Source organism: Eulemur rufifrons, chromosome 8 (genome assembly GCF_041146395.1).
Source record: "Eulemur rufifrons isolate Redbay chromosome 8, OSU_ERuf_1, whole genome shotgun sequence".
Lineage (NCBI taxonomy): Eukaryota > Metazoa > Chordata > Mammalia > Primates > Lemuridae > Eulemur > Eulemur rufifrons.
This window is the reverse complement of record NC_090990.1, coordinates 6,615,308-6,642,373: the sequence shown is the minus strand read 5'-3', so window position 1 is coordinate 6,642,373 and position 27,066 is coordinate 6,615,308. Positions and strand designations below refer to the sequence as shown.

The 27,066-nt window shown below is 46.3% G+C and overlaps 2 protein-coding genes across 4 annotated transcripts in view; one reads left to right on the top strand and one right to left on the bottom strand.

Annotated features, from left to right (window-relative positions):
* Positions 1-571: 571 nt before the first annotated feature.
* UBIAD1 (UbiA prenyltransferase domain containing 1) lies at positions 572-9,667 on the bottom strand. The gene is made up of 2 exons (XM_069477329.1): positions 9,081-9,667; positions 572-2,881 (listed from the first exon to the last, which is right to left on the bottom strand). Exons 1-2 carry the CDS (start codon positions 9,607-9,609, stop codon positions 2,394-2,396), a joined length of 1,017 nt encoding a protein of 338 aa, XP_069333430.1. The 5' UTR covers positions 9,610-9,667; the 3' UTR covers positions 572-2,393.
* Positions 9,668-13,182: 3,515 nt separating this feature from the next.
* Positions 13,183-27,066, top strand: part of MTOR (mechanistic target of rapamycin kinase) — a 131,995-nt gene continuing 118,111 nt past the window's right edge. The window contains exons 1-8 of one of the 3 annotated variants that reach the window (XM_069479345.1): positions 13,183-13,286; positions 15,238-15,413; positions 16,368-16,476; positions 17,175-17,407; positions 18,119-18,319; positions 19,074-19,208; positions 23,328-23,603; positions 23,688-23,796. In XM_069479345.1, the coding sequence (XP_069335446.1) occupies positions 15,252-15,413; positions 16,368-16,476; positions 17,175-17,407; positions 18,119-18,319; positions 19,074-19,208; positions 23,328-23,603; positions 23,688-23,796 (1,225 nt within the window). In that variant the 5' untranslated portion in view covers positions 13,183-13,286; positions 15,238-15,251. Of the gene's footprint in view, positions 13,287-15,210; positions 15,414-16,367; positions 16,477-17,174; positions 17,408-18,118; positions 18,320-19,073; positions 19,209-23,327; positions 23,604-23,687; positions 23,797-27,066 lie in introns of all 3 variants that reach the window. The other 2 variants (XM_069479346.1, XM_069479347.1) reach the window with 2 other exon arrangements.

Below are 27,066 nucleotides of genomic sequence, written 5' to 3'. Positions count from 1 at the left end.
ACGTGCTGATCAGTCAGCTCTCTCCTGCCACTTATTCAGTCTCTCAGGAATTCATCTAACTACACTGTTATCCATCCCACACATCTCTGCCTTCTGCATAGGATATATTGGCAAATGCCAAGCTGAAACCCAAATGTGCTCCATCTACTACACATTCTCTGTCTGTATCAGCAGTGACCCTATCAAGAAAAGGAAAAATGAAATGAGGTTAATCTACCCCTGCTGCTGACTGGCTCTTGGCAAATCTGTACTAGCTCCGAGTGGTCCCTACTGCCTTTTGTAAGGACCCATCAAATCTGGTCAGGTCCTGTCCAAATTCATCACCAAAGACCAAGTGCCCTTCCCTGACCCTGAATGTCCACTGTCCCTGCGCTGGTCCCTCTGAGATTGACAAGTTCAAGTTCACACTCAGACAATAAGAGAAGCAGGAAGGAAGCAAAGAAAAACAGGCAGACCACGAATGAACATTTTCTTTCTTTTTTTAATTAAGTCTAAAGAAAACCTTCATAGAAACATAATAGGGACACAATACAAATTATAATGACCTGCATATAAAATCTGGCACCAAATTTGGCCTTTGGGAGTATTTATATATAAAAATATGCATTAAAATCTGCACCGGGGCACAGTGCAGCGGCTAACAACCCCCATGGGAGCAGCCACAAAGGCGGGTCTGGTCCATGGACACAGGGAGCCCTTGGTCCTCCAGCTTCAGGGGTGAGCCCTAACGACAATGGCCTGCTCCAAGGAGAGGTCAGAAGAGCTTTTCTGAAGGCAAAACCTTGTGAGCACCAAAATGCCACAAGCTTGGCGTGAAACAAAAATGGTGCTGGGAAGAAGGGCAGGAGAGAAGGGTCATCCTTCATTCCCTTCTTCCTGGGCTCTGACCACTGAGAATTCTGGCTCTCTGGTAGACAAACCACCTGGAATTTTAGAGGAACTTTTGCAATTTCCAAATAAGCTGCCCAATTCTAACTCAAGGAGCCAAATCATAATTCGCCTGATCTGAAGGACTAAGAACCAGTTATCGTGTTGTTTTCTGCAGGTCAAGACCTTGAAATACCTACCAGAACGGCTATAATAAAATACAATGATGACAGTTTCAATCTCTTTCAGTCTTGGACCAAATGCAGCTGAGCAATTCTAGCCCAGAAATCACACTCAGAGGCAATGCAATGAAAAGCAGCTGTGATCAACGCTGCGCTTCCCTCCCTCCGAGTGTGACTTCACTGAAGCCCTCGACTATCCGTCCACAAGGCAACGGAAGCCTGGGGAGAGGCAGAGTCTGTAATTCACGTCTGCCTTCAAGGATGAAGACACGGTTCCTTCACTGGCAGGACCTGTCACTCGCTGAACAGGGCTCAGGACTGTTTGTCCATTGGCTTGTACATTCATCAGGTCCCTGCTCAGCCCATCCTGTGGCTCTGTGAGGAGGGGCAACTGTCCCAAACTCGGTTGCTAAGCTGTTGCCCCGATAGTCTGGTTCCACAAATGGGAACACAACAGAGATGGAGGGTGGGTGTGGGGGAGCATTAGGAGAAGCAATGGTGGGGAGGCAGCCTTGTGGCTTGGAGTATCCCACAAGGACAGCAGTGCCTCTACAATTTCAGGCTCCTGGTAGTTACTGAAAGGGCTGGGAGTCCTTCCTGTCATTCTAGTGGATTCCACAAAAGGAAAACAGCCACCCTATTAATTTTTATCCAAAAGGAGAGTGATTCTATCAGCTGCCTCCAGGGTGGTTTTTCTTCCTCCCAGTCCCTGGCTTGACTGTCTTGCTGCAGGATGATTGGACACTTTCCCTCAACTGCTGCATGAAGTCAAGGGAGAGATGAAAGACAAAAAATCTGAATCACAATTTAGGCAAAAGCCGGGAGCCACAAGGCTGTTAATGAGGGACTTTCTCTCTCAGGCAGCATGTCTCGGGACACCAGCGCTGAGAGTAAGAGACAGGTGCCGCCCGTGTTAATGGGCCGGCATCAATCATCACCACATCCTACGAGACTCCGCCTAGTCACTCTGGCTCTTTCAGGATAGAAGGCCAGACCTGGCAGCTCCTGCACACAGTCTTAAGACGTTTTGTGTGCAACAAGGAGGAGCACAGTCCACTCCATTGTAAAGTGACTTGACAACACCCTCTAGTGGAAATTATAAATAAAACAGGACCATGTGTGCAATTCACCTTCTGATACCAGAGTGGTTTCAAAGTTCCCCATAAAAATGGAAAAACAAAAACAACAGATTACCTTTAAGAACATAATAATAGCTATAAAAAGGTAGGAGTTCACACCCATGCTTAATACCCTCACTGCCAAGTACCCTTCCCTTCTCAGAGGCTCTGACTTTATTATACTCTAAGAAAGGGAGGCATGTTGTGGGGAGAGCTACTGGTCCCCTTAAAGTTTGGGCAGACTGCCCACTGGTGCCAGAATGATGCCAAAGACGTAGAAGAGTCCCAGCAGGAGGTTGAGCTTGGCAGTCCTCTGGGGCAGTTTGTTGAAAGCCTGGCTTCGGAACTGTCTCTCGAGGGAAAAAGCCATGGGGATGGTGAGCAGGGGCAGGGCCAGGCTGATGCTGCAGTGCACGGCCAGGATGCTGAAGACCAGGTAGGGCAGGAAGAGCAGCGTGTTGTAGAGAATGTAGGAGAAGGTGGGGCCGATGAGGATGGCAAGTGTGACGATGCCGGCCTCCCGGTCGGACTCCATGTCCCTGGTGTTGTTGGAATGGAGAATGGCCTCGGTGCTAAGGGCGAGGGGGATGGCATAGACCAGTGGAAAGATGGCCAGGGACCCCACCTGGACGGCATAGGCGAACATCACAGCCAGCGGGCCAAAAGTGATGAGGATGATGAGGTCTCCCAGAGCCACATACTTGAATCCAATTCCTGCGGCCAGAAAACCCAGAGAGTTGGTGTGAGATCATGGCTGGAAATTTAGGGACTGCTCACCGGTCAAGAGGCAGGACACCTCTGCTGGGAATGGTGGATCCTTAGACCGTGAGGGTGGGCACTCATTCCATTCCTTTTCCTGCTACAGCAAAATCTCATTTCTTCTCCAGTGACACAGATGCAGAAAGGATGCCCAGTTAGGTTTCGAAGTCTCTCTCCTCAGGTTCATACCCAAGTTTCCCTACCTACCGTCCCCAACAGAGAGCACTGGGCTCCCACTACATACATAGTTCAATGGAAGAGACTGGGAAGGATCTAAGGTCTTACAATCCAGTTCTTTGCTTTTTTACCCTTCACCAAATCCTGCAAGACTCCATGAGATAAGCCCCTCACAGAATAGCCACCCCAGCCCACTACTTTTCCATCTCCTTCCCCCACAATCTCTGGAGACATTTTTTGGTTTTGAAAACACCAGTGAATCACACTGCAAAATTCCACATAAAGAAACTTTCACCCTGCAATGAGCAAAATGGCCAGGAGAGCCGAGTCCTATCGCTGTTTCCCTTCCCTGACTCCCATGAGGTTAAAACAAAACCATCCCTGACTCCCACTATGCCCTGCTAATCTACTTCAAAGCCTGTCTAACCAACTTTTTTCAAACCTGCCCATTCTCTCTATCCCATCTCATTCCACTCTCAAATCCAAACCACAGTCATCTTATGCCTAGAAAATTACAACACTCTCCAAATTGATCCCTTGGCTTCCAATCTTATAACAACCTCCCCTCCCCATCCCTAATCTCTACACCGCAATTGGAGCAATCCTCTAGAAATACCACTCTAACCACCCTCCTTCCCCCAGCATACTCCTTAAAGCTTTATCAACGACCCACCCTGTGGATGAAAGTCCTAGATCTTTAACATGGCTCACCTCTAGCCCTGCCTGTCTCTCCTGCCTGTCCTTCTCTCCCCTCCACTCAGACTTCTTTCAGTGCCTCAGGGCTTTCCGACACCCCCTCTCTTTGCCGGGCTATGGCCTTTTCACCCTTTAAGACTTTAAACACCATTCCTCAAGACAGCCTCCCCTCACCCCCTAAACCACATTTGGTTCCCCTGCTCCATGGCAAACTGACTACCACTTTCACAAACTTCTTATCATGCTTCTAATGACATAATCTCTGCTTTTCCCACCGAACTGTAGGTCCCATGAGGGTACAGCCTTGTGTCTGGCTCGTTCACAGCTCACTCCCCAATGCCTGGTGCAAGGGCTGAACTGAACACAGAGCTACAGCAACAAGCACCTGGGATTCTGGACCAAAGTCAGGAAAAACCTCCCACTCAGAGTAAAACAGGTAAAGCAGGTGAGAAGTGCCCACTGAAGGAGGTGACAGCGCCAGACCCTGTCTCAATAAAATAAAATAAAATAAAATAACAGGAGCCAAGGAACAAGATTCACACATATATTGCTATAGAAGCTTAAGAAACTCTAGAACCAAGCTACAAGGTGTGGGCTCAGGATCAGAAAATAAAGAAAGCTCTTAGGTGATCAAGTGCATTTTAAGCAGTCTAAAATGATAAGTAACAATGGTCTGCAGAGGATCTAAAACCATGTGAGCTTGGCAAAGTGGCTTTCACCTGTAATCACAGCACTTTTAGAGGCCGGGGCAGGAGGATCGCTTAGGCCAGGGGTTCAAGACCAGCCAGGGCAACACAGCGCCACCCAGTCTCTATATAAAATAGAAAAATTAACCAGGAGTGGTGGTGGTGTGCGCCTGTAGTCCCAGCTACTTGGGAGGCTGAGGCAAGAGGATCACTTGAAGCCAGGAGTTCAAGGCTGCGGTGAGCTATGATCATGCCATTGCACTCTAGCCTAGGCGACAGAGCCAGACCCTGTCTCAAAAACATAAACAAATAAAACAACGGGAGCCAAGGAACAAGATTCAGCCCAAGGTTACCTTCCCATTAGCAGCTGGGGCTCGCTGGCTTTAGAACAAAGCATGCCTAAGGCAGGCATCACAGGCAGGCCCCTGACACTCCCCAACAGCCAGCAAGCCAGTTCCTTATCACCCTAGCCATGTTGTCTGAGGACATGCCCCCCGTGAGGAAGTTCCCACAAGCAGAAAACACTAGCTCCAGTTCTGAATTAGTAAATTGATATCTCTTGCAATATCTCACACATTTAGGGGACTACCCCTGCCCCAAGAAGAGGCTGGGCGGGAGTACTCTCAGCACAGATCTCGCAAGTATCTCCACTCTCCCTCTGCTTATTTTCCCAGCTCCGCAACCGACTTCAGGGCTCTGGCTGTGGAAGAAAATGCAACAGCGCTACAGCCTTGACCTTTGGCTGGATTCTCTAAGAACACTTCCTCAGATCACTTGGCAAAAAGTGACGTGAGCAAAGTTGAGCAGAGACCTGTGTCCCCACCTTAAATAGGTCCTACACAAAAACCAAGCATAAACCTGCTCTCGGGATGAAAAAGGTCTGGTAACCTTCCTGAGGTTAACTGACACAAGAAAATGACAGAGCCCTTGGGGAGAAAGCCCTGGTTCCTCAGTGTCTGATCTATGGCCCAGGGCTCGCGTGCTCCACCAGATTCAGAGATGCCGCCCACCCGGGAGTTTCCTTTTAGGCACCCCACCCCTCCCAACACCATTTTCGGAATGTGCCTGCACAGTGACATACTGGGCCAGTTCTCCACATAGCAGCCAGGATTAATCTGTTAAAACATAAATCAAAAAGTTGGCAAGGATGCAGAGCAACTGGAACCCTCACATACTGAGGGTGGGAATGTAAAATAGTACAACCACTTCAGAAAACAGTTGGCAGTTTCTCATAAAATTAAATATCACCTACCCTATGATCCAGCAATTCCATTCCTAGGCATTTACCCGAGAGAAATGAAAACACAAAAAACTTGAACATCAATGTTCAGTCATAATAGCCAAAATATGGAAACTATCCAAATGACCCTGAATAGGAGAACGGATAAACAAATTATGGTATATTCATACAATGGAATGCTGCCCAGCAATACAAAGGAACTACTGGTACACATAACATGACAAATTTCAAAAACATCACGTTGAACACAAGAAGCTAGACATATGAACTCTTAACGAGTTCATACTGAAATAAACAAAGATACATGCATACATAACTAATTCATAGTGAATGGTTCCAGATCACGCAAAACTAATCAACGTGAAGGAAATCGGAACAGAAGTTGCTCTGGGTAGGTCAGGGAGAGTGGGACAGACGGGCAAGAAGTACAAGCAAGCTTTCAGGCTGATGGAAACGTTTGTTCTTCATCGTGAGAGGGCGTGGGTTACGCAGCTGTAGGCATTTGTCAAAATTTATCAAACTGCAACACTAAAGATCAGTGCATTTCACTGTATGTCAAATTATATGTTAATAAAATTCAACATTAAAAAACCTAAACCAGATTATGTCGTTACTCTGCTCAATATCTTCTTCAATGTCTTCTCATTTTTTCATTTAATGAATATTTATTAAGTATTACTACATCTGAGGGCCAGGTGCAGTGACTCACGCCTGTAATCCCAGCACTTTGGGAGGCCCAGGAGGGAGGATAGCTTGAGGCCAGGACTTCAAGACCAGCTTAGGCAACACAGCGAGACCCCCCAACTCTACCAAAAAAATTAAAAAAGAAAAAGCTGGGCATGGTGGCATGTGCCTACAGTCCCAGCTACTTGGGAGGCTGAGGCAGGAGGATCACTTGGGCCCCGGAGTTGGAGGCTGCAATGAGCTATGATTGTGCCACTGCACTCCAGCCTGGGTGACAGAGTGAGACCCTGCCTCAAAAAATAAATAAATAAATAAATAAATAAATAAAAAGACCAGCAGAATCTAGCCCCCACCTACTTCTCCAACCGTATATCTCATTCTCCCTCTGGATCACACTGGCCTTTTGGCAGATCCTAGAGGATGCCAAGCTCTCTCTCACCCAGTACAATTGCACTTGCTGGTCCTTCAGCCCTGAAGGAGCTGGTATCCCCATCAGATTCCAATTCTGCCCCACAGCAGGCTCCTTATCCTTCCTTCAAGTTTTAGTTTAAATGTCACCTTCACAGAGAGGGCCTCTGCCCTTCACCAGCACCACCTCATACGTTCTATTACAGCACCCCATTGATTTCCTTTATTGAACTTTTCACAATTGGCTGTCAGGATACCACAGCTTCTTGGTTCTCCTCTTACTCCTCCAGATGCTCACTGGCAGTACCCTCTATCTGCTCCTTCTCTTCTCCTCCACCTGTTAATGTTGGAATGTGCCCCAGGGCTCAGTCCTGGTCCTCCTCACTTTTCTACCAACACTCCTTACTCTGAGGATCTCACCCAGCTCTCAACTTTATCTACATGCCAATGACTCCCAAATCTCACCCAGCTCTCAACTTTATCTACATGCCAATGACTCCCAAATATCCGTATCTCTAGCCCAAACTTCTTCCCTGAACTTGGACTCTCATATATGTGTGTGTGTGTGTGTGTATATGCATACATGTATAAAATCTCCAACTATCTATTTGACATCTCTGCTTGGAGATCTAACAGACATCAGGCTTTTCAAAGTCAATCTCCTGATTTCCACCCCCCAAAAACATTTTACCCTTAGCTTCTCCATCTCACAGCTGCTCAGGTCAAAATCTTTGAGTTGTGTTTAATTCCCGTTTCTCTCTACTTCACATCCAATTCACCCCCTGGATCCAAGCCACAGAATATCTCTTGCCTGGATTACGCAAGAGCCTCCTAATGTTCTTCCTGCCTCTATCCTTGCCCACTCACCCAATCCACTCTCAATACCTTAGCCTGCAATCGCTCCTCCATTTCAATGGCCTACAAGGCCTGTATAATTTGTGATAATTTGTGCTTTGCCTCCCACTCTCCCCAAATGTACTTCTCTTACTTACCTCCCCACTTTACTCTCTCCCTCATTCACACACTGGACCCCTTGCTGTTCCTCAAGTTCTTCAGGCCTGCCTGAAGGCCTTTGGCACTGCTGTTCCCTTTTCCTAAAACACTCTTCATCCAGATATCTGCTTGGCCAACTTCCTCATCTCTCACCTCCTTCAATCTAGCTCAAGTGTTACTTTTTTGGGGGGGGGGAGACAGAGTCTTGTTCTGTTGCCCGGGCTAGAGTGAATGCCCTGGCGTGAGCCTAGCTCACAGTAACCTCAGACTTCTGGGCTTAAGCAATCCTTCTGCCTCAGCCTCCCAAGTAGCTGGGACTACAGCCATGGCCACCATGCCCAGCTAATTTTTTCTATTTTTAGTTGTTTGGCTAATTTCTTTATATTTTTAGTAGAGATGGGGTCTCGCTCTTGCTCAGGCTGGTCTCGAACTCCTGACCTCGAGCGATCCTCCCGCCTCAGCCTCCCAGAGTGCTAGGATTATAGGCGTGAGCCACCTCACCCGGCCAACTATTACTTTTTTGATGAAGTCTATCATAATCAAACTACTTAAAATAGTAATCTGTGTCCTCCTTCGTTGTTCTACTTTTTTTTCCCCTTAGCATTTATCATCTTCATATTACTATAATCTGGGTGACCAAGTCAACCTGGCTTACCAGGAACTTTCCTGGTCTTAACACCAAATATTCCACATCCCGGGAACTGCCTTAGTCCTGAGCAAATCAGAACATTGGTCATCCTAACTATACATAATTTACTATGTTTACTTTCTGTCTCTTATCATGATGATATATAATAAGTTTCACAAGGGCAAGGATCTGTCACTGCTGTGTTCATATAGAAGAGTGCCTGGGGCATAATAAGTGCTCAGTAAATAGGGCTTAACCACTTGCCCTTAATCAGCCTCCTGCAAGAAGTCACCTAGCAAACTAGCTGGATGTAATCAGCTATATAGTTTTGAGCTCTTCAAATTTAATTCCACTAATACTTGAAACTGTGGCATTACAAAGCATGATTAACAAAAGGAAATTAGATACAAAAAAAATGTCCACATATATATTTGAATCATGCCCAACGTCTGTAAATCAAGCCAAGATCTTCTCAACTCAATGTTTTAAAAGAAAATCCACATGACCCCACACATTATAGATTTCAGGTAAAGTGACCTAATTTAGAAAAGAACCTTTGACACACCTATAACTCTATACAAAGCAGCAGTTTCCAGTAAATGCCACTAAGACCTGCAGCACAGGAAACAGGCCAATTCTTACCTCCTGTGTAGAGAAAGGAGCCAGACAGGCCTCCAAAGTAGATGAGAGCCAAGTGCTCTAGCTTCAGAGGGGACACGGAGTAGAGGCACGCGGCACAGACACAGCCTAAGGTGTAGAGGAAGACTCCAAACCGGACAACATCCTGGGGTTCCAAGATTCGGTCTACCAGGGTTCTGTCATCACTCTTTTTGTGGTCAATGCCCTTGGAAAAGTCATAGTAAGTGTTGACCAAATTGCCGGCCCCGTGCACAGCCAGGACAGCCACGGCACAACCCACCAATAGCCTGGGATCCAGGACGCCCTGAGATCTGTATGCAAGGGCACTGCCCAGGGCCACGGGGGTGAGTGAGGCACTGAAGCTCCAAGGCCTCAAGGCCAGCACGTAGGAGGCGCACTTCTGCCTCCAGGAGCGCTGGGGTAGCCTGTCCTGCTCGGGACAGTCGTTGCCCGGCGGGTCCCTCTCCCCGACCTTGACAGTCTCTCCCGCCAGGATGTTAATCTTCTCCCCCAGGGCCTGCGAGGCCGCCATGGATTCTGCACGTGGCTGAAGTCAACTCTTAAGTGAGCCACGCACTGTAACCGCCCGGGGGCAGGGAGGGACGGGACTGGGCGGGGCGGCCGGGCCTGACCTTCCTTCGGCTCCGCCCGGGGGCAGGCCTGCGGAAGCAGTGGGATCTGGGGGCAGCAGCAAGCGGGCCTTGCACGCAACCAGGCCCGGTGGCGCCGCCCCGACCACCGGTCACCTGGGGCAAGCCTGTCTCTGGCCCCTAGCACCGCGCTAGAGCCCAAGGCCGAGCGGCAGCCGCCTACCCCGGGCCGCCGGGGCCGCCATCTTGTGCGCCGGCCTCTGGAGGCCGGCCCGGAAACACCGGCCGGCGGCGCGGGCCGGGCCGGACAGAGCAGGGCCGGAGGGCGGGACCGGGCTGGCGCGGGGCGGGGCCCGGTGAGTGAAAGTGCCCAATGAGTCGTAAAGCGACACGCCTTCGGGGTTATTCTTGTGATGCTAAGTGAGGCTGTCTCCGGCGAGACTGGAAGTAGCGGCGGGGCGCGGCGGGGCGGGGCCGGGAGAGGGGCGGGGCCATGGGGGCGGGCCCGGGAGCCGGGGCGGGGCGGCGACCCCTTGGCCCAGCCTTTCTCCGGCCGGGGGGACCCAGCCCCGCAGCTGCTGCTTCACCATTTAGCATAAGCTTTCCATGCTGGCAAATCCAAGTGTCATACAATGCCAAATCAGACAATATATCAGCAGATATATTAAAGTCCTGGCTCTATCACTTACCAACCGTGTGACCCAATCTCTCTGTATACCTCGATTTACTCGTGTATAAAGTGGGAACAATACAACCTGCCTCAAATGATCAGGAATAATAGTAACAGCATTTAACGGCTGTTTACTTAACATGTGCCATATACTGTTTTAGGTACTTTACATGTAGTATTAACGTTTCATCCCCTCAACACTGCCTACTGACACAGGTACTATGATCCTTCCTGTTTTACAGATAAGGAAATAGGTACGGAAGTGTCGGAGCCAAGTTTCAGATCCAGTTAGACTCTAAGCTGCTTTTAACAATGTCCACCAAAATCCCTGATGCATTGTAAGTACTCAATAAATATTAGCTATTATTTTAACACAATGAATAAGAAAGCTCTTTGTAAACAGAAAAGAAACCTACAAATGCACTAATTATTGTTGCTATAAAACCATCTTTTGTTATTAATTAGAAACACAGGGCTTTATCATCCCTTAAGGTGGCAAAAATCTCAATTCAGCAACATTCATCAAAACTTTCTGACCCTATGATACTCTTTCAGGGAATTTATCTTGGTATAGCTGCCAGGGAATAAAATGATATGCGTATAAAGGCATTCACTGCAGCATTTGAAATAGCAAAAACTTGGAAAAAACACAATTGTCTGTAAGGCTGGTGGCGGGCACCCCTCCGCTCCCTAATGAAAAAAAAAGAAAAAGCCCACGAGACCTGCCAAGAACAATGCCTAATGCCTGCTAGGCCTACCTGAGTTAAAAGAATAATCACATCTGAATGGTTACCCTGACAAGGGTCTCGGCTCCTGGAGTCCACCACGGTTCCTGGAGTCCACCCATACCACCAGCCCCTCCTATTTCTCCACACCTGCCCTAAAACTGCAATGAAAAATTCCTTGCTCTCCCCGCTATAAATCTTTCCGCCAGAAAACCCCCACCCCACGGCCCTAAAAAACATATATAAACCCACTCAGACTTCTGGGCGGGGCGACTTCTCAGGTCTCTCTCTCTTACTCTCCCCCGGGACCTGAGAACCTGGCCCGGGCCCCCCTCTCTTGGGACCCGTTACCCTCACTTGGGAGCGCTCCAATAAAGCCTCTTTACTTATTCCTTCCAACTCTCCTCGTCTTTCTTTCTCTGGCGCCGGCCAATCCAAAAAACTTTACGGTGTCCATCTACAGAGCACTGGGAAAATAAATTATGATACAACCATGTGATGATAGAATACTATGCAGCTGTAACAACAACAATGAAAGAACAAGGAAACTTTCTGTATACTAAGATGAGAAGATCTCCAAAATACACTAAAATTTTAAAAATGCAGAAAAGTGTATATAGTGTAACAAAAAGGGAAAATAAGAATATATTTTTATATATTTGCATGTATTTGCATACAGAAAAACTAGGGATACATAAAAAACTAAGAAAATAAGCAGTGAAGGGGGCAAGGGTAGAGGAAGACTTTTCATGATAAATATAACTCATTTATTTTGAGATTTGAAAAGTGATTATATTACGTATTAGAAAATATTTAATGATAAAATGTAGATGTTAAACACAAGTGAAAATGTGACAGTTAGAAGAACAGTTATTTCACACAGATGCAATGAAGAGAGTTTAAACCTAAAGCAGTGATCATGAATATTTAAAAAAAAATGCCAAAGTGTTTTGTTAGCCACAGAATATTATTACCAAACCTCTTTAATTTGGCAGTTTAGGCCTTCTGGATACTTTCATTTCTTCAACAAACATTTCTTTTTATTACACTAGAAATTGATGGTGATGTATAAAGAAAAAAAAGTGTGTCTTTCCCAAATCCCATTATATATATATACACACACATATATGTATATTATTTTTTTCTTTTGAGACAAGAGTCTCACTCGGTATCGGTGGGTACAGTGCAGTGGTGTCATCATAGCTCACTGCAACCTCAAACTCCTGGGCTCAAGCAAACCCTCTGCCTCAGCCTCCCAAGTAGCTGGGACTACAGGCATGCGCCACCATGCCCGGCTAATTTTGTCTATGTATTTTTAGTGGTCCAGCTAATTTCTTTCTATTTTTCTAGTAGAGACTAGGTCTCGCTCTTGCTCAGGCTGGTCTCAAACTCCTAAGTTCAAACGATCCTCCTGCCTCGGCCTCCTAGAGTGCTAGGATTACAGGTGTGAGCCACCGCGCCCGGCCTGCTATTGATTTTTTTGAGAAAGGATTTTTTAAAAATGATGTTGCTTTGAAATTTTTTATTTACGAGTACCTCTTTCTGTGAAAACTTGGCTGTGCTGTCTCGGGAATTATCTTGTGAACTAGATAATTTTGGGAAAGTGAGAAAATCTAACTGAAACCATTTCCAAATGCCTATTAAATTTAACAAAAGAGAAATCACGGATCCATACGCAGCGCTACTCTGAAAATTGTACATCTTTTGTAGCAGTAATTATAGGGCGCCAGCATCGCTCACACCCTCTTTTCAGAATTACACTGGGCGGGGTCGCGAAGCCCTGCCTACCGCTCTTGATCCCGTCCTGAGGTACCCAGACAGCGGACTCCACACCGCCACAGCCCGGATTCAGAGAGGAATCTTAGTAGCGATGCACCGGATGTATGAGTGGAAGTGACTGAGGTCAACTCACCACCGATTGGTTCTCCCGAATGGACCTAAGACTCCTTTCGCCTGCCACTGGCCGCGTGGTTTGTCTATTTGAACAGTCCCCGCCCCCTAGAGAAGCCGGGTCCTGAAGCTTCGCTTCTCCTTCATTACTATTGGTCTGTGTCCAGGTCCATCTTCTATTTACGCCTGTCGATTGGTTGTCTGGGCTAGGAGCCCGCCTTCCCTCCCGCCCCGGCTTAGAGGACAGCGGGGAAGGCGGGTGGTGGGGCCGGGGGCCTGAAGCGGCAGTACCGGCGCTGGCGGCGATAGCTGAGGCCTTGGCCGAAGCCGCGCGGTGAGTCTGGGGGCTGGCTGGCACGACCCCTCCAAGGCGGCAGAATGTCCAGACCCACGGCCAGCCTGGCCGTGGGGGGGCCCGGGAAAGCCACCCGTTTGGGACGTGAGGTCCCCGCAGTACCGGCCCCACGACCTGGGTACCGCCTGAGCCCTTGACCCTCACCCCGCGAGGCAACGTCCACCTCACCGGGATCCCCAGGAGACCCCTGGACCCTTCAGCCCGCTGTACGTCCCAGGCGCCAGAAGGCCGGCCCGTCAGCTCCAGTACTGCCCTGGCGCCTTTGGGTCTCTTTGAGTGGCACAGTCGCCTCTTCTGAGCCACATACAAATTGTGGATCCCTGCCTCAGGGAGCACTAACGTCAGTGTCAGCCCCTAGCATTCCACCCTGGAGACCTCTCAGGGACCCAGTCCCCGGAACTGAACTCGGTTGCATCCTTGGGGTTCATCCTCTTTGCCTCACCGCTCCCCCCATCCCTTGTTTCAGCCATCCAACTTTAACTTCCTTAAGCCTTTTACCAAGACCCTTAGGATATTTGGCTTCTAGCAGTTTCATTGATTTCAGCCTGGAGCAGATGGCCTGTGGGTCTTAGACCATAGAAAGATAAACTGGTTCTTACCTGAGAATAGAAATTCCTTGTTAGCCTCCTTCCCCCTCTACGTACACACAAACTATAGTAGTTTTCTTACTAGGGATCCTTAGGTTTCTTCTCCCCTAGAGGATGACATTTCCTTCTGCAGTCTTTTTCTTGACACTGGAGTATTTGAAAGCTTCTCAAAACCAGTTATTCCCTGATTTTTCCTCTGCGTCTTACAAATTCGTTCAAGAATAGGAATTTTGTGAAATTGGTTTTCCAGTATAATCTGGACATACTTAGGATAAGTATATGTTACTCCCATGGCAGGGTGGGCTGAGCGCTGTTATGGCCACTTTATTGTGGTTGCCTGATTATTTGTATTTCTCCCTGGATTGTAAGCTTGTTGAGAGAAGGAACAGAACATAACTGAGTAATGAGCGAATGATTTCAGGAGCTAATTGGTCTCTTTTAACTTACATTTGAAATACTGGTACTCGTTTAAAGAACTGCATTGTCCAATACAATAACCATCAGCCACATGTGGGTATAGAGCACCTGAAATGTGGCTAGTCCCAAATGAAATTGCTAAGTGTAAAATGCACACTACATTTTGGAGACTCAGTACAAAAAAGAATGGAAAATATATCAATATTTTTTATATTGATAACATGCTGAAATGATTTTTTGGATATATTGGGTTAAATAAAATATATTAATTTCACGTTTATCTTTTTACCTTTTTAATATGGCTACTAGCAAATTCAAAAATACATTTGTGGATTATGCTTCCGTTGGACAGTGGTGCTGTAGAATAATAATCAGTCTCCCTCTTTAGATCGAATTCCTTGAGGAAAGGGGCAATATTCGTCATTTTTAGTTCTTTCCCTACTTCCTCACCTTTATTACCTGGCATTGTGCCATGTACATAGTAGCAATAATAAAAATAGCTAACAATTATTAAAACTCACTTTGTGCTCAGCACTGTTGTAAACACTTTTTAACATGTACTAACTTGTTTAATCCTCACATTAACCGATGACTTGGCTACTATTATCTTCCTATTGTAGTTAAGGAAACAGAAATTTTAAGTGTCTTCTTCAAGGCATGTATCTTTGGAATGGGATTCAAACCCACGTAGCCTAGCTACCTGGCCCACAATTTGCCCCTCCCTATTACATTGCCTCTTTTAAACATCAGTCATTACTGAATGAATCTAGACTTCCTAAATATTTTTTAGTGAGATCTCCCAACATTTTTAGAATATCCTACCTGACATGGGCTGGGTGGAGATCTGTGTTGAGGAACTGGGGCCATAAATAAATTTATCACCATAGCTTGTCATCCAGAATATTAAAGAAATCTTCTCTCTGAAGAACCTCAGGGCAAGATGCTTGGAACTGGACCTGCCGCCGCCACGACAGCTACCACCACGTCTAGCAATGTGAGTGTTCTGCAGCAGTTCGCCAGTGGCCTGAAGAGCCGGAATGAGGAGACCAGGGCCAAGGCCGCCAAGGAGCTCCAGCACTATGTCACCATGGAGCTTCGAGAGGTTGGGCTTCTGTGATTTGGGGCCAGTCATTATGGGATGTTTGGGCTAAATGTGCCATCACTGGTTTAGATTCCTTTTGACAGCTAAGTGAGAATTTGGAAAATAAGGAGATTCTGTTTTAGAAAGGCACTCAGGTTCTCACATGCATCAAATGTGCAGGTTCCTTTGCAGTGGTTACACATTTCTATGGCATTTCTCATGTTTGTGGTTACATTTTAAGAGCCAACATAGATTCAGCTGTTTCTTTTATTTTTTTCTTTTTTCCCTACACCACATATAAGACCCTCAGTTCTTTTTGTCTGGTAACAGTGATGGGGATGGGTTTGGAGAGTTGAGAGCTAGGTTGGGGCTTTCTAAATAGAGCCCAGACTTAAGTTCAGAGACAGTATATTGTTCATCTTTGTACCCCTGGTACCAGGAATAACCTAGGACAGGACGTCGTCTGCCCTAGAGTAGATAATAAATATTTGTGAAATAAACAGATGAATTGCAAGTTCAGTTGCTCTACAGTTTAAGGGCAGGTGCAGTGGCTCACACCTGTAATCCTAGGACTTTGGGAGGCCAAGGAGGGAGGATTGCTTGAGGCCAGGAGTTCGAGAGTAGCTTGAGAAAGAGTGAGATTCCCTCTCTACAAAAAAGTAGAAAAAGTAGCCAGGCACAGACGTGTAGTTCCAGCTACTCAGGAGGCTGAGGCAGGAGGATCACTTGAGCCCAGGAATTTGAGGTCAAAGTGAGCTATGATGATGCTGCCATTGAACTCTAGCCAGGGTGTTAGAGTGAGACCCTGTCTCAAAAAAACAAAAACAAAAACTGTGGAAATGGACAGTAACTTGTCTTCTTTGGTTTGAACTCTACCTGCTGCCGCTCAGGACCTTATCTTTAGATGCCAGCCTGCTGCCATCACCACAGTCAGGGATTTATTAGAAATCGTTCTGATTATATCTTCCTTTGCAGATGAGCCAAGAGGAATCTACTCGCTTCTACGATCAGCTGAACCATCACATTTTTGAGTTGGTTTCCAGCTCAGATGCTAATGAGAGGAAAGGTGGCATCTTGGCCATAGGTAAGGACAGAGACTCTGGTAACAATAACTGCTAGGAATAGAGGACTACCCACTTTCATGTCCATTGCACCCTGGATTTCCTACTTACTTAGTTCACATTTGTTTAATGAGTTTTAAGGAGCCTGTGGCTTTCAGTACACTTATACAGGTGTTAATTCTAGCAGCAATCCTGGGACATAGGCAAAACGTATTTTTAGATGTGGAAGCTGAGTCTCAGAACCATTTAGTGACTTTTCTAGTGCCAGACAGTTTGCCAGACCTGAGACTAGAAGCCAGCTTTCTTTCCACTACCTCATGTTGCCGTTTGCAGACTGGTTTCTCAATAGAGCAGGGTTTGGCATAGTGGGGCTCATGAATGGAAAAGTGGAATTAGGGTGTAATTAATAAAAGGCGGGTCATTTTCAACTCCCAAGGACTAGTTATCAATCCTGTGAATTTTTCAGTCCCAGTTTGTTTTCATTTTTGGGGGGAGAGGGAAACAAATTTTATATACTAATATGAGATCATTTTGCTTTATGTAAGTAGTTCTGGCACAGATCTCAAATCTCTGAGTTAAAATGAAAATTGTCTGTGTCCTTGCCATCTAGAAATACACTCACAGTAGAATGAAGGGATCACTCACCGGCTTTTGTTTCAGGGCCATGTACTTTCCTGGCCAGCATGCATGTCACCATTTTTTGCCTTCCTCTCTTTTCCAGCCAGCCTCATAGGAGTGGAAGGTGGGAATGCCACCCGAATTGGTAGATTTGCCAACTATCTTCGGAACCTCCTCCCCTCCAATGATCCAGTTGTCATGGAAATGGCATCCAAGGCCATTGGCCGCCTTGCCATGGCTGGGGACACTTTCACTGCCGAGTACGTGGAGTTTGAGGTGAAGCGAGCCCTGGAATGGTTGGGTGCTGACCGCAACGAGGGCCGGAGACATGCAGCTGTGAGTGCCTACAGGGAGGAGCACAGTCAGGGCTGGGGAGCAATGGCGCCATGTCAGAGTCCCTTGCTTCCTTCCAAGGCCCATCCCTAAAAAAGTCTGGTTCGATGGGCTGAGATTCCGGGCAGTGAGACGGAGAGAGTCTGTCCTTAAGAGAGAGAATCCAGGCATGGGTGTATGGGGATCAGAAGCGTCGGCTGAGTGCCTTCCAGTGAGCTCCCCCTTTAGGAGACAGTACCACGAGGAGGGAGCATGGTGCCAGGATAGGGACACACACTTGACCCTTTGCTACTTCCTAGCTGTGTAACCTGGGGCAACCTCTGACCTTCAGTTTCTTCATCTGTTAAATGAAAGTAATAACAAGATTAAACAGGATTATTCATTCGATAATTACTTATTGCGTGTATACTGTATTCTAGGCACAGTTCTAGGCTGTTACTATGGTAGTGTAGAAAGCATAAAACATGTCTGTTCTTCTAGAGCTTACGTTCAAACATTACAAGCATTCCATGTTTAGAAACAACCTAGCCAATGAACATTAAGATGTTTGATCAATTTTACTTTCTTTCCTCTGTCCCCAGAATTTCCTAGCTAGAAGAGTGAGCAAGTGTTCTCTTTTCCTAGCATGTATAGGCTCTAGGATGAAACAAGACTGTCCTGAGAAAACAAAACTCTGACACAGGTGAGAGTTTTCAGTTTGCCTTTTTCTCCCAGGTCCTGGTTCTCCGTGAGCTGGCCATCAGCGTCCCCACGTTCTTCTTCCAGCAAGTGCAACCCTTCTTTGACAACATTTTCGTGGCAGTGTGGGACCCCAAACAGGCCATCCGAGAGGGAGCTGTAGCTGCCCTTCGCGCCTGTCTGATTCTCACCACCCAGCGTGAGCCGAAGGAGATGCAGAAGCCCCAGTGGTACAGGGTGAGGGGATGGCTCCATTCCAGCCACCAGCAAGGCACATATACATAGAGAACCACCTGGCCTAAAGGGCAGCAACAGGCCCCTTGCCATGGAGCAAGTATCACATTTGTTTTGGTCTCAGACAATATTTTAGGCTCAGTATGAATCAATAGTAGTTACTTTATTGCTTTTCCTTAAAGCAAAGATCCATTGATAGCCACACTATCATTTTACACATTACTAAGGATGAAAATATGACAATTAAACTTTGACTCAGTGCCTTCTTATCAACAATTATAAGACATCTCTTTTCAGAGATGTTAAAATAAGGACAAATAGGTGTCTCAGAATGAGTGAAATACAGTTGATACTAATTTAGGAAGTGCTAGTTCTCTCTGGTCTAGTATCATGAGTCCTGTGCTGATTGCTGCTGCGGGGGAGCTTACTAAAGAGTCTTTTAAAAGAGCCCTGAATATGGGATTGGGAGACCTGGGTTCAAGTCTTGTCTTTTCTGTGTGACCTTGGACAATCACTTAATTTCTTTCAGCCTGCTTTTTTAGCTATTAAATAGGGTTGATAATGGTATCTGCCTTAAGGGCTTGTTATAAGAATTGAGCTAAATTAAATAAGAGCTTGATAAGGTGGTATCATCGATCATACTGGCACAAGGCACTGAGCAGGCATGGTAACCCCTAGAACCCCATTGTAGGTGGGATGGGCCTGTGCTCTTTCTGACTTTGGACACTGGTAATTAAGTCATTCTGTCTCTACATAGCACACATTTGAAGAAGCAGAGAAAGGGTTTGATGAGACCTTGGCTAAAGAGAAGGGCATGAATCGGGATGATCGGATCCATGGAGCCTTGCTGATTCTCAACGAGCTGGTCCGAATCAGCAGCATGGAGGGAGAGGTGAGAAGCTGCGGCAGAGGGGAGTCCAGACTTCTCATATGTAGTCTGTGAGCAAGGCAAGGTGGGATCCACGTCCTTGTGGAGCTGACATTTTGTGGGAGGGAAACAGACAATAAACAAGTAAGCAAGATAATTTCAGGTAGTAGCAAGTCCTAGGAAGAATCTAAAACAAGCAGTAGGATAGAGGGTACCAGGGGAGGGGGTGATTGGAGGGTCAGGGAGGGCTCTCCTTGAGGTAGTGCCATATGAGGGAGACCCGTGTGACATGAGCAGCAGCCTTGCGGCAGGCCAGGGGGCTATGTTGAGGTGGGAGAGAGTTTGACAAACTGATGAAACAGAGAGAAAGGAAATGTCGCTGGTGCACCATGAGCAAGGGGGAGGGAAGGACGGGCCAAATTAATAGGCCCATGGTTCACAGTCAACACTGGCTTTTATGCTAATTGCAGGGTCAGACACTGGAGATGTGCACACAGGGGAATGATGTGATGTCATGTGTTTCTAACAGTCACTGGCTGCTTGTAGGGAAAAGCATGTGGAGAGGCAGAAATGACAGCTGAGAGACCAGTTAGGAGAAGGTGTGTTCATTTGAGAACTGGGTTTAAAAGTGTGAGGGCAAGATTTTATTAGGGAAACAGCTTCAAGAGAAAATGGGGAGGGAGCTGAGATAGGCTGAGAGAACCATCAGACCATAATGCACATCTGACCCTGAGGAATAAGAGAGGGAAAAAATTGGACAGAAGCCTTCTAGTCTACCTTGCAAGGTCATTGCAACGTCCTCAAGACGGCTGGTTGTCAGAGGAAGCCTGTATCTCCTGGGAGCAGGCCTGCCTTGGCATCCTACTATGTTCCGTCATTGGCTGGAAGTAGTCCACGGAAAGTGTGGCCTTGACACAGACTTGGTGGTGGATTTCAGAGTAGCAGCTGGGGCCCTTGATCATTTACATCCATTGTAGTTGGACGGTGCATTCTAGCACCATTACAGTAGTCTGGGTGAGCTACAATGGTGGCTTCCACGGGGAGTGGCAGCACAGACCCTGAAGAGTAGTTGGATTCAGGATGTGTTTGGGAGGTCGAGTGGCAGCTGTGAGACTTCCTGTGGGGAGCTAGTTGGTGGAATTTCGCCCCACGGCTTCCTGCTGTGGTAGCCCGTGTGCTTGTTTGGTGATGGCTGTGTCCTGCGCGTGGGGCAGCACATGCAGCCATGTGCAGAGGCAGGAGGAGTCTGGCGTCCAGTCGCCACTCCTCTTCAGAGGAGTCATACAGCCTACAGTCATATGTACTGTGTGACTCGGACACACTGCTCTATCCCTTCAGCCTCATTTTCCTCACTTTCAGCAGGGGCTCTGACCCACTTCAGTGGGTTCTCGTGAGGTTTCTAAAGAAAGTTGGCCCTCCACATCCATGGGTTCCACATCTGTGGTTTCAAGCAACCACGGATCAAAAATATTCAGAAAGAAATTAATAAAAATAACAACACAACAATTAAAAATAATGTAAATTTTAAAACAATACAGTGTATCAACTAATTGTTAATACATAGCATTTACATTGTACTAGGTATTATAAGTAATATAGACATTTAAAGTCTATAGGAGGATGTACATAGATTGTGTACCAGTCCTATGTCATTTTATATAAGGAACTTGAGCGTCTGCAGATTTTGGTTTCTACAGTAGGTCCTGGAACCCACCCCCATGGATACTAAGGGAGAACTGTGTATGAAGTGCCCAGCATAGCACCTGGTAACATAGTAGGCATCCTGTAAAAGGTAACCCTCAGATTTTCCCTCCCAACTTTAACGTGGTGCTTTCCACTGTAGCCCAGGCAGCTGTAGTTCTTGTTTCCTCGAAGACAGGACAATATCACCTAACACATAAGGTGGTTATCAGATTTAAATGAAATAGTTCTTGTGAAGGTGTTTTGTAAATTAAAAGAAACTATCTGAATATAAGGTATTAAAGTTTTATAATTTGGTCACTCATTCAAATCATATTAATCAGGCACCTAGCATATGCCAGCTATGGCATGTCCTAAAAGCTAGAATAATGTAGCAATGAACAAAACAGATTCCATTCTAATAAGGGAAGACAGACAATATGCAGATAAGTTAAAATATATTGTATATCATGTGGTTATAAGTGCTGTGGAGAAAAGTAGGCCAAGGAAGGGGAATAGAGGGAATAGAGAATGTTAGCATGGGTTAAGAATTACATTTTAAAATATGACATTTGCTCAGGTGTGGTGGTTCATGGCTATAATCCCAGCACTTTGGGAGACCAAGACAGGAGGATCACTTGAGCCCAGGAGTTCGAGACCAGCCTGAGCAACATAGAGAGACCCCGTCTCTACCAAAAATAAAAAATTAGTTGGGGGCAGTGACTTGTGGCTACTCGGGAGGCTGAGGTGGGAAGTTCACTTGAACTCAGGAGGTCCAACCTGGGTAACAAAGCAAGACCCTGTCTCTATAAAAAAATAAAATAAAAGTAAAAAATATGGTGACATTTGAGCACAGTCATGAAGGAGGTAAGAATAAAGCTTTGCAAATATCCGGGGAAGAGCATTCCAGGTAGCTGGCCCTCAGGCAGGAGCATGCTGGTGTATTTGGGGAGCAGCAAGAAAGTCACTGTTGCTGAGCAAGGCAAGCAGGAGAGGTGGGGTCAGAGGAACACCTGGGGCAGGGAGAGGGCATATCGTACAGGGCCTTGGAGCCCACGGGATGGCCTTTGTGTGGGAAGTGGGAAGCTATAAGTGGGTTTTGAGCAGTAGAGTGACATTTGACTTGTTTCAAAAGGATCACTCTGGCCACTGTGTTGAGAATGGATTGTCAGAGGACCAAGGGCTGAAGCCAGGAATCCAGTTGAGGGGAACTACGGCAGTCTTAGCGGGGATCTTTGCAGCTTAGACCACAGTGGGAGCTACGGTGGTGCAAGAAGCAGTTGAATTCTGAATTTGAGATTTGCTCATAGCTTGGAGGTGGGTGGGGAGCAAGAAGAGTCAAGGTGTTTGGCCTGAACAACTGGAAGGATAGCATTGCCATTTACCGCGATGGGAAGACTGAGATGGGAGGAGAAGGTTTGGGGCAGAAGGTTGGGAGTTTGGTTTTGAACCTGTTAAGTTCGAGATGCCTGTTGGACAGCTGAGTGGAGATGCTGAGTAGTGCTGGGGAGAGATCTGGGCGAAAGGTATGGATTTGGGCATTGTCAACATGTAGATATTGTTTCATTGTGAGACTTGGGGAGAACCACAAGGGAACTAGTGGAGTTGGGGAAGAGACAAAGTCTGTGAACCTGAGGTCGGGAGATGAAGAGAAACCAAGGGAAACCAAGAAGGAGCAGCCAGGAAGGGGAGGGGGGAGCCAGGAGAGTTTGGAGTCAAGAAGCCAAGTGAAGAAAGGGCTTCAAGGAGGAGGAAATATCAGTTGGATCAAATGCTATGGGTAAGTCAAATACAATAAGGACTGAGAATCGACCTTTGGATTTAGCAGCATAAGAGTCATTGTTGACTTGACAAGAACAGTGACAAGATTTTCCAAAAAATGAAAATATCTGTGTCAAGGAAAGTTTGGAAAACTTTTATATCCTTCTCAGTTTGAACTGTTGGAAGATGAGTTATTAAGCAGCCCTTTGAAAAAGGAATAGACATATGTTCTCAGCCAATTTATTCCATACCCTCTGCGGAATCCTAGAATTCTGAGAAAATTACATGCCTAAGTTTCTACCTAGGTTTCTGGGGAGAAGAAAGAGACCAGAATATCCTTAACAGGATGCTGGCATGGGGCCACCTTTGCAAGCCTTGTTGCTGTGATCTTAGGTCTACAGTCACAGCCATTTGCAAGTAGGCCCTCCCAAACCAAGTGAGGTGGGAGCTCTTGGCAGCCAGCCCCCTGCCGCTGTTTCATTGCTCCGTAGGTGGTACTCTTCTGCCTAAATTAGAGCAAAATCCCCCCTGCAAGGATCTGGGGGAATCATAATCCCAAAGATGAAGAGTGGCCACCCTCCACTTTGGAAAGAGTTCCATTTCAGGATTGGGCAAATGTATTGCCCTGTAGACTTCACGGTGCCCAGGCTGAATGCAACTCATAAGTAAAGGTGATTTTTTTTTTCCCCCTCATATATGTAGCGTTTGAGAGAAGAAATGGAAGAAATCACACAGCAGCAGCTGGTACATGACAAGTACTGCAAAGATCTCATGGGCTTCGGAACGAAACCTCGTCACATTACCCCCTTCACCAGTTTCCAGGCTGTCCAGCCCCAGCAGTCAAATGCCTTGGTGGGACTGCTGGGGTACAGCTCTCACCAAGGTCTCATGGGATTTGGGGCTTCCCCCAGCCCAGCAAAGTGCACCCTGGTAGAGAGCCGGTGTTGCAGAGACTTGATGGAGGAGAAATTTGATCAGGTAAATGGTGAGAGGTCCTTGCCCTCTTCTCCTAAGCTCCACACCTCACTTTCCTCCGCCAACCCTTTGTCCTTCCTCTCTCAGGTGTGCCAGTGGGTGCTGAAGTGCAGAAATAGCAAGAATTCGCTGATCCAAATGACAATCCTTAATTTGTTGCCCCGCTTGGCTGCATTCCGACCTTCTGCCTTCACAGGTGAGGATGTCCATGGAAGACATCATTACCCATCTAAGGGTAATTAAACAAGGAAGAAGTGAATCTGAAAAGTTATATCTGCTTCTCATTTGAAGCAACACCAACTAAGGGGCTAGTCTCTGATTTCTTTGCCTCATGTCCAATTTTGGTGGTGTCTAGTTCATGTTTTCTGCTGATATCTGAGGCAGCAGACACAGGAACAATCAGAATGTGTAGACAGAGAGGCATTTCTAGGGCCAAGCAAGTTCTCATGCATGGATGTCAACAAGTTCATGAATAGACTTAAAAGAGAACAAAAGAAGGGCAGTTTCAGTGTAGATACTGTGCAGCAGCCTCTCTTTGGGGCAGGGAGGGTTTGGTGACTGTCCTGCTTCTCCTGAGGTTGTCACTGAGTCACTTGCAGGAAGGAAAGACTGGATGCTTCAGAGGCAGGTTCCACAGGTGATAGACTGTGGGTTCCCATATTCCTGCCCTGTCCTCAGTGGGCAGTACAGATTCCTGGCTCCTGAAGCTGGCCCAACTCATATACCAGCTTCTCCTTGAAGCCTTCCTGGATTGCTCCAGCTGTGAATGTATTTTTCCTTTCTCCAATAGCCTTCAGCGGTGGAAGGCTTTGGCATCAGACCAAAGTCTGCCTGAATCCCACCTCCATCCTTAACTATAAGGTTTTGGACAGGATATTTGACCTACCTGGGTCTGTACTTCCTGACTTACAAAAATCAGAATAATGATGCCTGCCTCCCAAGATGAACAGCATTAATGTCTAAGCACCCACTATTGTGCCAGGCACAGAGTGAGCCCCAATAAATGGAAACCATTGTTATTACTATTTCCTCGAGTTACTTCAAATCCATTTTGGAAATAAGATAGAGCTAAAAATTATACTCCAGTTGTCTGTTCATACTTAATATCCTGTCTTACCTCCTTGTCTTACCTCCCTGCTTGCTGAGTATGGAGACTCAATCTCTAACATCTCTTTGCACTTTGCAGTGGTGCACATTGCCTGTGCTTAGTAGTGTTCAGGACTGGATGAGAGCCAGGAGCATAGGAGAAGGACAGCCTTGACCCTCGGCAGACCCCATTCCCTAGCACGCAGGCTCATTTCACACTACCCAGCCCAGATGCAACTGCAGGAGAAATCTAGCTGGTGAGGTGTCAAACATGCTGTGCATAAGAAGCAGAACGTATTGGATAAGGCAGAGATAGTTAGCCACATGAAATCACTGAACCAGAGAGAAATGATAGAATAAAAATCACCCATATTATTTCAGTTTCCATTTTTCCTACCTGACATCCAGCAGCTTTTCTCTTTTTTAATGACCAGACATGCCCCTATTCAATAGAGCTTTAAACTATCTCGGGTCGAAAATCTATGGTTCAAAAGAAACTAACAACGAGGCAAAATTTGATCAAAGTCTGGCAGGTTGTAGAAGCTGTTATCCTTGTAAGTTCATAAAGGCTCAGAGGGCCCTTAGGTTTATTCTTTTTATGTGAGTTTTTGTTGTTTTTTTCTTCAAGGCTAATTAATGTTGTTTTATTAAATACACTAAATGTAATAAAATATGTCAGTGACATTTAGCCTGGGCAGTCCCCATAAGAACGTGCCTCATTGCATAAGTACCACTTGTTTAAATCTTGCAGTTTGGAAGTCATTGCTTGAACTTCCCAATGGTGTACACTTTAGAAGTATCAAATATACTCACCATAAGACTGGGTTGAATTCTCTACAAAGTCAGATTTCTAATCTCTTAGGGTGCTAAAACTGGAAAAGGAAATTATACTCTTGACTTAAGTTTATTTCCTGCTGAAACGTTGCCCCCATACGTAAAGGACTGGTTTTCCTGTTGATGCACTCTAATTTTAGGGTTGTATCACCTTGGTCTGCCTGTTTTCAAGCCCCAGGCGTGCCTCGTTGCCATTTGACCACAAGAGCTGTGGGAGAAGACAGTTGTCATTAGAGTAAATGCAGTAATGTATAACTGCTGTCTTAGGAGTCTGTTCACTGTCCAAATGGGGTTTTGGTAGCCCTCAACACCCCTAATTTTCCAAGGATGTGTGGCCTTGCCTTCTCTGCTGTTATATATGTGCTACTGGTGCATGGACATGAGGCCAGCATTGATGGAAGAGGGGAAACAGAAGAGAGGCAAGAATGAGGAAATTCCAGTCTTCAGAGGAGAAATAACACTTAGCTTAAATTGCCCAAGAATCACCTACCCATGCACACTGGCTTGTGTAAACTTAATGAAAATACACATATGGTTTTCCAAATTACAGACTAAATCTTGGTTCTATTAAATACAACAAAAATCTCTAGGTAATAGCAAAGTGATTTCCAAGCCTAAGCTGAATGGAATGGCCTATTTATTATAACCAAATTCAATATTCCAGCCATGCATTGCTTAACCATGGGTGTGCATTCTGAGAAATGCATCGTCAGGCAATTTCGTTACTGTGTGAACATCACAGAGTGCACTTACACGAACCCAGACGGTAGAGCCTACTACATACCTAGGCTCTGTGGTGTAGCCTATTGCTCTCAGGCTACAAATGTGTATAGCATGCTGCTATACCGAATACTGTAGGCCAGCAGTCCCCAACCTTTTTGCCCCAGGGACCAGTTTCATGGAAGACAATTTTTCCACGGGCCTGGGGTGGGGAGGGAGGGGGGTGCTTTTAGGATGATTCTAGTGCATTACATTTATCATGCACTTTATTGTTACATTGTCACTTGCCACTCACTGATAGAGTTTTTATATGAGTCTGCAAACAATTGATTTATTATGGTCTCTGTACAGTCAAACCTCTCTGCAATGATAATGTGTATTTGCAGCCACTCCCCAGCACTAGCATCGCTGCCTCAGCTCCACCTCAGATTGTCAGGCATTAGATTCTCATAAGGAGCATGCAACTTAGATCCCTCGAATGTGCCGTTTATGGTGGGTTTCTCGCTCCTATGAGAATCTAATGTTGCTGTTGATTTGACAGGAGGCGGAGCTCAGGCAGTGATGCCAGTGATGGGGAGCAGGTGTAAATATAGATGAAGCTTCGCCTGCTGCTCACCTCCTGCTGTGTGGCCCAGTTCCTAACAGGCCATGGACCAGTATCAGTCTGCGGCCTAGCGGTTGGGGACTGCAGCTATAGGCAGTTAAAACACAATGGTAGTATTTGTATGTTTTAATTTATGTAAACACAGAAAAGGTACAGTAAAAATGCAATATTATAATCTTAAGGAACCACCATCATATGTGTGGTCCATCATTGACTGAAACA

Bases quoted from the DNA above. Each gene is read 5' to 3' on its own strand.
- UBIAD1 (XM_069477329.1), bottom strand. From the start codon at position 9,609: ATGGCGGCCTCGCAGGCCCTGGGGGAGAAGATTAACATCCTGGCGGGA. The intron at 2,882-9,080 runs GTAAGAATTGGC...TTCTGGCCGCAG, and splicing joins CTCCTTTCTCTACACAGGAG to GAATTGGATTCAAGTATGTG.